Source organism: Gavialis gangeticus, unplaced genomic scaffold (assembly GCF_001723915.1).
Source record: "Gavialis gangeticus isolate Ggan-Ray unplaced genomic scaffold, GavGan_comp1, whole genome shotgun sequence".
Taxonomy (NCBI): domain Eukaryota; kingdom Metazoa; phylum Chordata; order Crocodylia; family Gavialidae; genus Gavialis; species Gavialis gangeticus.
The window spans coordinates 30,588,147-30,600,789 of record NW_017729024.1 but is presented as its reverse complement, the minus strand read 5'-3'; the positions used below and the strand labels follow the sequence as shown (position 1 = coordinate 30,600,789).

Below are 12,643 nucleotides of genomic sequence, written 5' to 3'. Positions count from 1 at the left end.
ACTAGATCTATACATATATGTCCAGCACAAGCTTTCGTGAGCTGATGCTCACTTCATCAGATGTACAGAAGGGACCTTAACAATTGATCTGCTGAGGGGCAGCATAAGTTCTAGCAGTTTCATTAGTATGTACTGAAACCTTCCCCCACAATGGAAAGAATATGAGTGTGTACAACATTTATATATGGTACTCCAAATGGGGAATCTTTAAAGCAGACATTTTTAGACAGTTTGAACATTCATAGCTCATGCTTATGGCAACATGGAATGTTACTGGAGCTATACTATCACCTCTAATGTTCTTCTTTTAAGTAGAGCCACATCAAACATTTAACTAGATAGAAAGACACATTAAAATACTGAAAAGTGAAGATAAAAAGTGCATCTTAATGATGCTGGAACTTCCTACAGGAAGTAGATTTTGATAAATATTCTCAAATACGTTCTCAGAAAGTCTTCGTTACTTTGTAGAAAAAGGCTTATTTATATAGGCCTGATTTCGTTTGCAGCTATATTCATCACAAACATTTTCATACACACGGGCTGTGGTGTCCAGAGGAGGCTAAGAAACATAGCTGCTTGACTTGCATTAAATTTCCAGGTCATTTAGGCACCTATTCCCTTAGGTTCCTTTGAAAATTCAATTACTACATTCTACCATTTCCATTCAAAAGTGACAGCATAGGAAGCTGCATGCATCAAAATGTACATATACAAACAAGTATTCAAAGGGTGGCATCTGGCCATCTAATATACCTATAGATGCATCTATAGTTTCAACTGTTTGGGAAAAATATTACCTCAGATACCTTATCCATTTGTAAGAAATAAATATATTGTTATCAATTAATTTCAATAATGGGAGTGACAGTTATCTCACTTATAGAGAAAGTATTCCACTCTCAAAGTAAAAGATTTGTTCCTCAAAGAACATTCATTATTCCTATATTTGAAGGCTGAGAAAAACATTAGTGAGGGAGCTGCCAAGACTAAACCAATGTGTTCTAAATAAGGAAACACTGCATGTATTTCCCACTGTTGCCCAAGACATACAAACATAATCAAGTATGTGCAAGTGATCAAAAATGACCTTCAATAAAGTCAAAAAAGATTATTTGTTGACTTCAAGACCTACACTACACAGTTTCTTGTTAGCAAAATTCAGAAAAAAAATAGGATTATTCACTTAAAAGAGTACACAAATAAATAATGAAACAATTGGATGAAACACAACCTACACTTACACTGTGTACTCGTATGACATTAATAATAGAGATGGGCCATAAGTCCTATTTGTCTTTTTAAATGTGTTCTGTTTGAGGCATATTAACCAATTGCAAGTCCTTAGTCAGGAGAAAATCCCATTAACTTCAGAGGGATATTTTATTTGAAAAAGGGTCTGCAGGACTGAGTCCTTGAAGATTTCTAGGAAAAATAAATTGATAATACTATCCTAGTATTCAAATTATACCTCAAGAGCTACATTTAGTTCACTGCAGTCCTACACACAGCTCTCTTACAGGTTTGAGAAAAGTATTGTACTGGTAGACAATTAAGGTATGTGAAAAATTCCATTATATCGTATTCTCCTACTGGAAAAATAATTATGAGCCAAAAATCTAAGGCTGGCATTACTGGGAGGCAAGACATTGATAAAATGCAGCTACACTACGCAAGATGAAAACAAGCCATGAAAAATCTCCAAAAGGAGACTCTTCATCTACTAGATCAAACAGTTGTTGCAGGACTCCATCAGTAAATGCAAAGAAGAGGAAGCAACAGTATGTCACTCAGAGGCACAACTAGGAAGTTTTGCACCTGGATGTCAGTGGCTGTCTCTCTTGCACACATCTCTGTTGCTCTAACTGCCCACCCCTAGTTATGCTACTACTCAAAAACAAGGCCATGTACAAACCATAACCAGTTTTGATCCCCTAATCAATAAGCAATGGATCAATTCCAGAGAAGCCATTAATTGCCAAATTATTATTAAGCAGTATAAGCACAGAGCAAGGTTCAATAGGGCCAAATCATGGGGTGGAACAAAAAGTATGTTAGTTTCCCATATGTCTGACAGTAGCCAGCAGCAAAGCAGTTCCCAGCATGTAGTTACATACTAAGTATGAGGACAATGCCAAATCATGTGGTTCAGTACCCTGTTTTTAGACCAGTAAACATGCAAAACAATGTTACTTGTTTATCAAATGAAGTCACATATTTGCCTTGATCAAGACAAATATACAGATTTTATTTGATATACCAGTAACTTAGTTTGTTGTTAAAGGCAAAATAAAACACTTCCAGATTCTTTCCTGCATTTTAGTGTTTCTGAGTGTTTGGATCCTGCATATTTAGGTATTTATGAACATGTCATTTTCAAAACGGCAGAAGCCCAGGACCCCATGAGCAAATCTAGCATTCATGTACTCAAACTATGGAAGTTATTTATCTTGATATGTATTTGGCACAAATATTTGATCCGAGTCCCAGCCCAAAGCAGCAGTGGGGAGGCAGGCCCTGGCCCCAGTCCCAGCCCAGGATGCAGGCCTCTGTCCCCACCTCCCCCCCGCCCCCACCATTCTTGATGGGCAATTTGCTAGTTAATTACTTAAACTCTACCTAAATTAATAATAAAAATAGACCTCCACTAGAAACAAAAAACCTGATCCAGCATCTCTTGCAAACATGCATGTATGAAACCATGAGTAAATTATATGTGGCAACAGAGACAACACATTAAATCGTTCCTTAAAACATACAGCATTGTTTGTATAATTTAACCAGATACTGAATTTTAGAAACACCAGAATGTGACATACCTTTCCTTACTGGCCTCTGAACAGTTTTCCTGGTCAACAGTATGCAAAAATTAACATTGGAATATTTGCGTTTTATTGTTAATTTTAATTACTAGTTTTAAACAAGGACATAGGCCTGTTCCCTTCTATTAAAAGACAAACTTTTTAGTTCCGAGCAAAATGTTTATTGCTCCATTTTATGTAAGAACAATTCCTACCTTCTGAGGAGCCAAAATCCTCTGTCTGAACTTCTCAATTGTATCTTGACCTGCAGCAGCCCATGCACTAGCAAATGCTTCTGCTTTGTCTTGATCAAGGTGAATGCTCTCCAGTTGTTGTTGCAGAGTAGCTGGTTTCAAATTATGATACACTGCCTGTTAAAAACAGAAACACAACTATTATTTCTCTCCACCATAACTGCTGTTCTTTGAGATGGTCTGTGCATACACACTTCATGGTTACGTATGTGAACCCAGCACACACTACTTGGAGACTTCTGCCAGCAATACTACTGTGGTGCATCTAGGACCCTGTGTTTTCTCCTGCTCTCAGCAGAAGACTTAAAAGGGTGTGGCTGTCCCACTGCCCTATCAAGTTCCTTTGAAATGGAACACTGTAAATAACTATTCCTAAGATTCAAGGTGTGCATGAAGGCATGTAATGTGCATGTACACAACACATCTCAAAGAGTAACACTGAGCAATCATGTATACAATCTATTGTACGTGATTCCAAAGCAGTTGTAATCGCAGATGGTGGGACTTGAGTCTATCAAAAGTCAATGAATAAAGGACTGCCTTGACAAAATTCACGTCAGACTAGAAAGCTGGAACTATAGCGTAATGTTTGGTAAAGGATTGTATTGAAGACTGTATCACTCCCTTGCATTACTCCAGGGGTGGGCAAAAACTGGCCCACCAACAGGTTTGATCTGGCCTGCGGGTGGACAGTTGCCAACTCACTGGATCTGGCTCATGGGCAACTGGCAGCTCCAGCCTCCACGTAGTGCTGGGTGGACAGTGGGGGACCCAACAGTATCAGGCATTGAGTGGACCTAGCAGGGCTTGCACCACAGTGGACCAGCAGCAGCTATGGACACTGTGCACAGGTTCAGAAGCTTGGATGCAGAACCTGCCAGTGGTGTTCACAGCTGACCCACTGCCCGCCCAGAGCCCCAACCCAGAAACTGCCAGCTCTTACCTTACCACAAATCCTACCACAAATTTTAGATGCCATCTCAAAGAGACTGTTCTTAAGAAATATGGTATGATGCAGATCTGCCACAAGTACCTGCAGTACTACTGCTACTACAAATGTTGTTTTCTACATCATGTACAAAAGAGAACAGGAGGTCATATGTTCAGAACAGTGTGTCAACAATCAAAAAAGAAAGTTCAAAACTGGACTGAATCAGTCTTGAACCTGTATGTACAAAGGCCATGACAAGGCCTTTGAGAAACCTTGTCATTTGCAGCATGTGAAAAGACTTCCTTTTCCTTGTATCTAAAGATGAACAGCCAAGAATGATTGCAGCTAACTGAACTCTAAGTTACCAGACAGCACACTGTTCTTCAGTGTACTAAATACTGCAAACTATGTTAGAGTCTCATTTGAATGGGGAACAGCTGGCTGGCCACAGCCCACACAGAAAACCTGTTCCAATTCAAAAGATTCGTTATTGACTCTTTCCAGATATTGATAAAGATGCTCTCAGCTTCATTAAAGCAGTATCTCTCCAGGGGATTTAGATTAAGACTTTACAGCACCACGCAGAAATATCTGAACTAGCTCTGCATATACACGCTGTGGAACTGGAAACAGTATAGAGCCACACTAACCCTGTGCTGCGTCAAGGTTAACTAGCTCCGAGAAGAGATCTGTTTCACCTGAACAGGCCAAGTTTCTTTTACACTTTTTCCTTTGGCACTGATTTAGTTTGTAATCATTCCAAGCATTCATTTACAGCTACTATGACAAGAAACTGTGCACCAAGGTGCATAAAGAACTGCTCAAACACCCTGAAAGGTGGGTACCCTAATACCCACTAGCCTTTTAAGAAGCAGGTGGCAGGTTCCACAACATTTTATTTGGATCAAGAACCACGTTACTAGTCACTGCTCCCCCCTCATCTTGAGCTGATGTTTTTTAGGGTGTATATCTGCCTGAGTCTTTTCTATTTACTTCCCTAAATTTGAAGCCAGGCCCACCTGAAAAGCTGTAAGGTCCTCATAAATAGGTGACATGGTCTTCCTGGCTAATGCATCATTCGGAGAGGAGGGCAAGATGTAAGCTGATGCTTATTCCAACATCTCTTCCTCTGCTATATCTAACTGGACTATCTACTCCAATGATACTGAAGGCTGAACTTCCCATCTAACCTGGATAGTTCATGGGTGAGGAACTGGAAGTGAGGAATTGGGAGTGAGAAAAGATAGGACTTGTGCCCCACAGGCATTTCATGGAGCCAAACGTGGCTAAGGTAGAGCTGTAAATGTTTATAGGGCCACTTCAGTGAAACCTATTGAGAAGATTTCTTAGGCATGGACGTGTCTGGACCAAAATTATGGAATCTACCAGAATGACTGCCCTTACTGATTTTAGTATGGCAACATTGCTTACCACCTTATTTCAGCTGGAAGCAGCAGCATAATAATCTTCTTGGAAGGGTAGAATGGTTCTCCATTGAGTAACAGCCTTCCATACCAAAAGCAGTATTGAGATCAATACCACAGAGGGTGCTTAATACAATTTGAATAAACTAGTGGTCATATGCTGGAGAAGTGATAAGCATAGTGCCAGGAAGTAGAGCAGATTGCTATCCACTAATAAATGCTCACGCAAAAAAAAGATATATATTATTTTCCCAATATATTAACTTGTGATATATTATATTTAATATGTATTAATTCAAAGGGCTTCTTCAGTTGAAGAAAGAGGCCCAGAAATAACAGGTACTGAAACTGTCAGCTTCATTTGAGCTGCAGCTGTCAGCACCAGAGGTGAAGGGTATCCAAGAGAAAGAAGAATATAGCTACTCCTCGCTCAATGTCATAGTTACATTCTGAAAAAATGCAACTTTAAGTGAAATGATGTTAAGCAAATGCAATTATGTCACAAAGTAGTTACCTACTAGCAGGAGGCGGCCAAATAAGATTATAACGTACATTGCGTGACTTTAAATGAGTGAGTTCTCTGATAGATCAGTGATGTAATAACAAAACAACATTAACCGGGACAAGGTTAAGTGAGGAGTACCTGCATGATGCTAATCTCAACAAGACGTACTATATCAATTCAGGAGTTGACAGCAGCTCCTCAATCAGTGCATAGAAGCAGTGCTTCTTCACTGTAATCTCAGTTCAATGATCGAAGATTTATAATGGTTGTTTGTAAAGTGAGTCTTTATGAAGAAGTTTGGGAAGTTTCAATTTAGACTTGCACACCATGCATGTGGCCTGAGCTGAAGAAGGAAAGAGAAACCTCTTTTCCACATGGCATTAGAGGGGGAATCTTTGAATAGGATCTTTCAGCTCTTTCAGCAGCTGAATAACCAGGGTACAAAGAAAGGAACCCAAATCTTTTTTTTATAATATGCTTTCCATCAAGCAAATTTCTCTACATTGTCTAATACAAGATAAGGAGGATTAGAAAATTGAACACTTATCCTTCAAGTGTCCCTTGGTTAAACAAAACAAACAACTTGATGTTAGCAAGCATAACAGCTCTGCAGGAGGCATGCACTTGAAACCTGCTAACTTCTGCATAATTACAACCCAGGAACTCCAGGAAATCAGGAAGAATTCCCTCAGGAAAGCTAGGAAAATATTTATCTCTAAGAGAAAACTGTTTACTGAAGGGAAACAGAAATCTCCTACGCCATAGGTAGGAGTAGAAAAAAATCAAAGGGAGTTATGTGGTCATGCACTTTTTATTTCCTCAGTAGAGAGCAAGAGACATTCATAGTGTTTCTGCTACCAAGACTCCAGCTCCAGAGTACTGGACGTATGTCTACAGAAAAATATACATGCACAATCACTCAAATGATAAAGTAAAACTGCATTACTATATACAAATCTGATTCAAGAAAGCATTTTGGCATGTACTTAAAGTTACACGCCTGCTTTAAAAAAAATTCTGAAGAAGACTGCTTTTCTCAGGGTTTATTTAACTGGAAAATTAAGAAGAACTCACCTTTGTTACAACAAAAGAAAATTAACCATTATCCAATTACATTTTTAAAGTTAGTCTATTTACACAGCTATTATTCAGCAAAGCAAAAATTGTATCTACCCTATATTCCTATACAAATGAAAATAAGTGTTCTGTTCTTTCTGGTTTAGTATATGCTTCTCATGACTTCACTTTGCCAACAGAAGCCAAAATCCTACACTCTTCCCCCTACCCCAAGTTCTTTTCCTAAAATTTTGTATTCATTTCAGTAAAACCTAGTGCAGCACAGAAGCATTTCTAAAGAATTTGTTTGACAAAATATATGCATATTTTCTACACCAAAAACTAAATATTAAACACTTTAGAGAAAAATTAAAAAATCAGAACTAAATTAGAATAACTTTGCAAGAAAAATTAAGTGAAGTGTATGAGCTGAGCCTTCAAGTTCTTACTATATAAATAGTGCCATCAACTTTCATGACACTCATTCACAGGAGTAGTCCCCCTTAAGAAAAGGGTAAGTATTGTAATAGAGGTATTGCAGAGTAACTGCAAATCTTGCAAAACTATGTACTTAAAAAAAAATCAAGGCAATCCAATAAACTGTAAGCAAAAGAATCAGAATATGATCTTTAGATTTGTTGATAAGTGCAGGGTACAAAAAGACCACCAGTATTCACATCATGTAGGGCAGGGATGGGCAACCTCCGGGCCGCTTGTTGGCCAGGGACTCCATTTCCCAGTCGCCCCTGCCAACACGGCTTGTGCCAGTCTCCATGGAGACCCGAGCCTCAGCTATACCAACAGCGTGTGCGGCAGAGCAGTGCAACAGACTGCCTTGGAGCTGCTGGAATCTTGCAATGGGGGCAGCTTGTTCTGGAGCCAGGGCAGAGCCGCGATCTATAGCCTGCACACTCCGGGCAGGGGATTGTGGCTCTGCCCTGGCTCTTTGCAGCAGTGACAGCCTGTGTGGAGCCGGGGTAGAGCCATGATCCCCTGCACACGTGCCCCGGCCCGGAGCATGCAGGCTATAAATCCCAACTCTGCCCTGGCTCTGGGGCAGCCCCCTGCACTGCTCTGCTGCGTGCGCTGCCAGTGTGGCTGAGGCTCAGATTTCCATGGAGACCAGTACAAGCTATGCAGACAAACGCAGCTGGGAAACACAGTACCCGGCCAACAAGATCCGGCCCGCGGGCCTGACATTCCCCATCCCTGATGTAGAGCATCACTACACAAGTACTAGAGTCAGTTAATATTCAGTGCTACTAAAAGAGATAGAATACAGCCTTCAATAAAAAATAGCATGTTTAAGATGTAAGTTTTTAGGACATCTACTTTAACTTTCCCTGTATTTATATTTCTATCAACAAACAGTACATTTCAAATACTTAATTTATACAGATAAAAATGGTACCTGCTCCAGAATAAATGATATTGTTTCAAGGACCAGATGAAGATCTTGCTTCTCCAGTGAAAAAGCAGCTTGAAGTTTTTCTTCCTCCTCTTCACTAAAGTTGCTCTCAGCCTAAAATATAAAAATGGGTTTATTTCTGGCATTCAATCTACCATCCAGAACTTTTCAAAATACCGATTTACTTCTAACTTCAATGAGTGGGGGAAGGGTTTTTTGGGTGTGGGGGGTGTTAAATGGGAGCAAAAAGATAACTGTCTAGTGGAAAAATATTATCAGGACAACAAGGGCTTAATCCTGCCTTGTCCAACATACAGCCCACAGGTCGCCATGTATCCCACCAAGCCATTTTCTCTGGCCCGAGGTCCCTCACTTGAGACAGATGAGGAGTCCTGGCGCCTGCTCCGTGCTCCACAGCGGCAGCAGGGCAGCAGCAAGGCGAGGCGGGCAGGGCCAGCACATGGGACCCAGCCAGCAGCAAGGAGGGGGGAGCTGCTTTCCTCCATGGCACTGGGCTTATCACGTGAGCCGCATCCCGCCGCCACTGCACCGAGGGCTGCGCAGCGCGGGGCTGCCCCAGCCACGCCTGACTGGACAAGCTGGGGACAGCGCCTGCAACTTCTCCTCCAGCTCCGCCCCTTGCCCCCAGCACACAGCCAGGGGAGCTGCAGCATGGCCCGCGCCCTGCCCACGTGTGTGGTGGGCTGAAGCACCGGGTAAGGCCCCACGCGAAGCTGGACGCACCTCGGGGCCGGGCCGGGGCTGCAGGGCGCGTGGTTGCTGGAGCCGGGCTGGGCGGGAGGCAGGAGGAGCCCGGCCCAGAGGCACTCTACGTCCAGCCGCCTCCTTGGCGGTTCAGGCGGAGCAATGGGTTCAAGACCACAGGTGATCTTGGCTCAACATTTGCAAAGTTTCCGCCACAAGCAGAAAAGCAAAGAAGTGTTTAAGGTGCTGGGAGGGGCGCTCCCTTGGGACCCTTTTTCTTATTTTTCTTTTTCTTTTTTTTTTTTTTTTTTACCCTTCATTGCCCTGCTCTCTCCTCCAGGAAGATGTGCTGCAGATCTGTGTGTATTACATGAGCCCAGACCTCTCCGGTGGATTCTCCACAAAACTGAAAATAAAAGGCCCCCCAGCACCCCCTCCCCAAATGTCCGCCGGTGTCAACAGGAGGTTGTGCCTCTCTGGGCAGTACTGGTCTTATCCCAAGTTTTCAGCAAAGTAGGGACGACTTGGCCTCCTCCTTTTTTTCCTTTTAAATCTGACTCTGCTGTAGGTGCTGGTAGACAGTTTGTATATGCATGTGTACTAGAGAGGAGTTAGTGTTAGGATGTTTCCTGTCTGGATGCCTAGGGAGTGCTTTCCCTTGCATGGAGGTATTGTAGGGGTGGATCCATCAGAAAAGCAGCAGTAGCACCATTCAGTGCAGAAAAATATAAAATGATGATATATGACAGGACACAAAGTTTGCTTTCAGTTTGAGGCAGTATCTCACCATTTTGAACTTCACTGTGAATTCACTATTGTAAAAAATCCCCAAAAACCAAAACAACAAATGAAATAGGAGACAAAGGCTTGGTCATTCCTAGCAAAGTGAGCAAATATAGGCTTTAAGAGGAGTTGCTCATGTCTTTTTTTTCTGTGCAGGAGTTAAGCTGTTGAGGGTTCTTCTGCAAGTCTGCAAATAGATGACATTCAGGGAAAACAGAGCTTGTTTTCTCCTTACCTTTATCTTATCCTCGTTCAAATAAGCAGAGCAAGGTCCCAAATTCCCCAATGCTTGCTGAGGTAGCAGTATATTTTCTGATGAAGACTGCAGCACAGGGATTTATAATCAAAGACGAGGACATTTTTAGTCAGGCAAGAAACAGAAGAACATCTTGAATTAAAACTTGTGGGGGCTAAGTGTACAGCCTTATTTTGGGGAATAAATCCAGGAGATTTTAGACAAATAATAGAGCTGATTATAAAGGGCTAAGATATTTAACTTTATCCTTTTCCCATACAAGCTGAACATAATTCATTGTAACTCCTGGAATCTGTGCACAACAGAAAGCAGAAACTAAAAGCCTGACTAGATTTCAGTATTTTGATAATTTTGATACCTTTGGTTGAAATCAAAATTCAAGATGTAGGTTAAGGAGTGGGTTAGAATTAAGGTTGAAGAACTCCAACCATACAGAAGTACAGATATTCAGAATTACATTTCTAAACTACCTTATGTTCCTACCTAGAGACTTGTCTTTTCTTTTTTGTGGGGGGAGAAGGTATTCAAAATGCCTAGCGCAGAACACTCATTTTATATTTTTTCTACTTTGTATATCTGACAGTAAATGTGGTACTTTGTTCATGTGTTGACTTCGTGCTTTTTATGCAGGTAGGCTGCGGTTGTTTGTAAATAGATTAGTCTCCCACCGTATCTAATAAGATTTGATTAATTTGTTGGCAGTTATCAGGGCTGGTCCTGCCAAGAACTGGATTCTCTCAATAAATGAGCAACTCGGAGTTTCAGGAAGGGGGTTTTAGTGATCCAACAAGGGACTTGTCAAAATGGCGCAACAGGGACGCATTCTCCTTCCCCTGCTGGATAAATGGCTCAAACAGTTTTAATTGTTTCTCCTTCTTCATTAATAAAGAAAGATCTTCCTGGAAGTAATAGAAATATAACTGCTGTGATTGATATTTTCTAAAAAGTCAGTTTGGAAACAGCTTGTCTACTTTACTTCAGTTTTGATGGAAAAAATATTTTTTATCTTTGGATGGGCTTCCGTGGAGGTCAAGTTCCATGTTGCCATCAATCTCTGTATAGAAAAGGGCAATTTATTTTAAGACTGGATGATGCTGACAAGCTCTTCTGATGTTGCTATTTAAATTATGGTCAACATTTAAAACCAGGGTTTAATGTAACCTTTAGTCATAACTTGTTATTAATTCAATAAAAGTAAATCTTCTTAAAGATTATTCTCAAAAATGCCCATATTTTGTTGCTTTGATTAGTTTCCACTCTGGCTGATATCTTTTCCACATTTGATCTGTCGACTTGCATTATGCTTCCTTCATTCATTGAGAAGTGAGTAGAAGCTGAAGTGTTTATTTTAGTCAAGTGTTTGGTATTATTTCATTCTTGCTTTTATATTATTTTTATTTTGGATTTTAAACCACATTTCCAGACCCATTTCATTGTCACTTCCTGCAACTTCATTGGTGTCGAACGTCACTCAGAAGCCAGGAGCAGGGAGGAGAGGAGGGATCCAGGCACGTGTGTCCCGCACACACGTGTGCCCCCTTACCTGACCCGAGGCAGAGGCAGACGCAGCAGCAGCGGAGCCAGCAGCGGGGGCAGCAACAGCTGATCCCCCTAAGGTAAGTGGGCAGAGGGACTGGACGCAGCTGAGCAGGATCCAGAGGGGAAGCCCCCCGGATCCCTCTTAACTGAGCTGGTAGGGAGCCGCACTCCCGAGCCGCACGAACAGAGTGCGCAAACAGGGGGAGGGCTGGGGGGACTGTCCCCCCAAGCCAGGGAGCACCCCTGGGGTTAACCCTTGGGGAGCAGGCTCAGGAGAAAGCAGATTCCCCCCAGGGGGGGAGCGTAGAGGGTGGGACTGCCGGGAGGCACTTCTGGGAAGACCGGTGCACCTGATTGGCTGTTGGGGCAAGGGCAGGAATTTCAAACCGCGGCCTTTAAAAGCCGCAGTTTTGACATAGCTCCCAGCACTCGGGAGCCAGGAGCAGGGAGGAGAGGAGGGATCCAGGCACACTTGTGTCCTGCACGCACGTGTGCCCCCTTACCTGACCCGAAGCAGAGGTGGACGCAACAGCAGCGGAGCCAGCAACAGAGGCAGCAGCAGCTGAACCCCCTAAGGTAAGTGGGCAGAAGGACCAGATGCAGCTGAGCCGGATCCAGAGGGGAAGCCCCCCGGATCCCTCTTAACTGAGCCAGTAGGGAGCCATGCTCCCAAGCCATGCGAACAGAGTGCACAAACAGGCGTGCTCTTACAGAGCGCGCCGGCGTTTGCATCGGCATTCACGCCGGCGGGTGAGCAGGAAGGGCCAGGAGGGAGACTCCTGCTAGCGCAGTGCAAAGGCACTGCACTAAGCCAGAAACAAGCAACAACTCCTAAGATGGTTTCGACACATAGTACTGCCAGGGCCCCTGCCCAGGACGCGCAGCCTTCCCAGGGATTGTCTGAGGCCTCCACCCAGACAGAGCCAATGGGGGGGGCTGGCTTCCCCCCACCCCCTGGCCTGTGGGAGTTGCCCAGCAAGG

The 12,643-nt window shown here is 42.8% G+C and overlaps 1 protein-coding gene across 3 annotated transcripts in view; it reads right to left on the bottom strand.

Annotated features, from left to right (window-relative positions):
• Positions 1-12,643, bottom strand: part of COMMD10 (COMM domain containing 10) — a 260,293-nt gene that overhangs the window by 233,280 nt on the left and 14,370 nt on the right. For all 3 annotated transcript variants that reach the window (XM_019516995.1, XM_019516994.1, XM_019516997.1), the window contains exons 2-3: positions 8,383-8,493; positions 3,017-3,172 (exon numbers count right to left, since the gene is read on the bottom strand). In XM_019516995.1, coding sequence (XP_019372540.1) covers positions 3,017-3,172; positions 8,383-8,493 — 267 coding nt within the window. The remainder of the gene's footprint in view (positions 1-3,016; positions 3,173-8,382; positions 8,494-12,643) is intronic.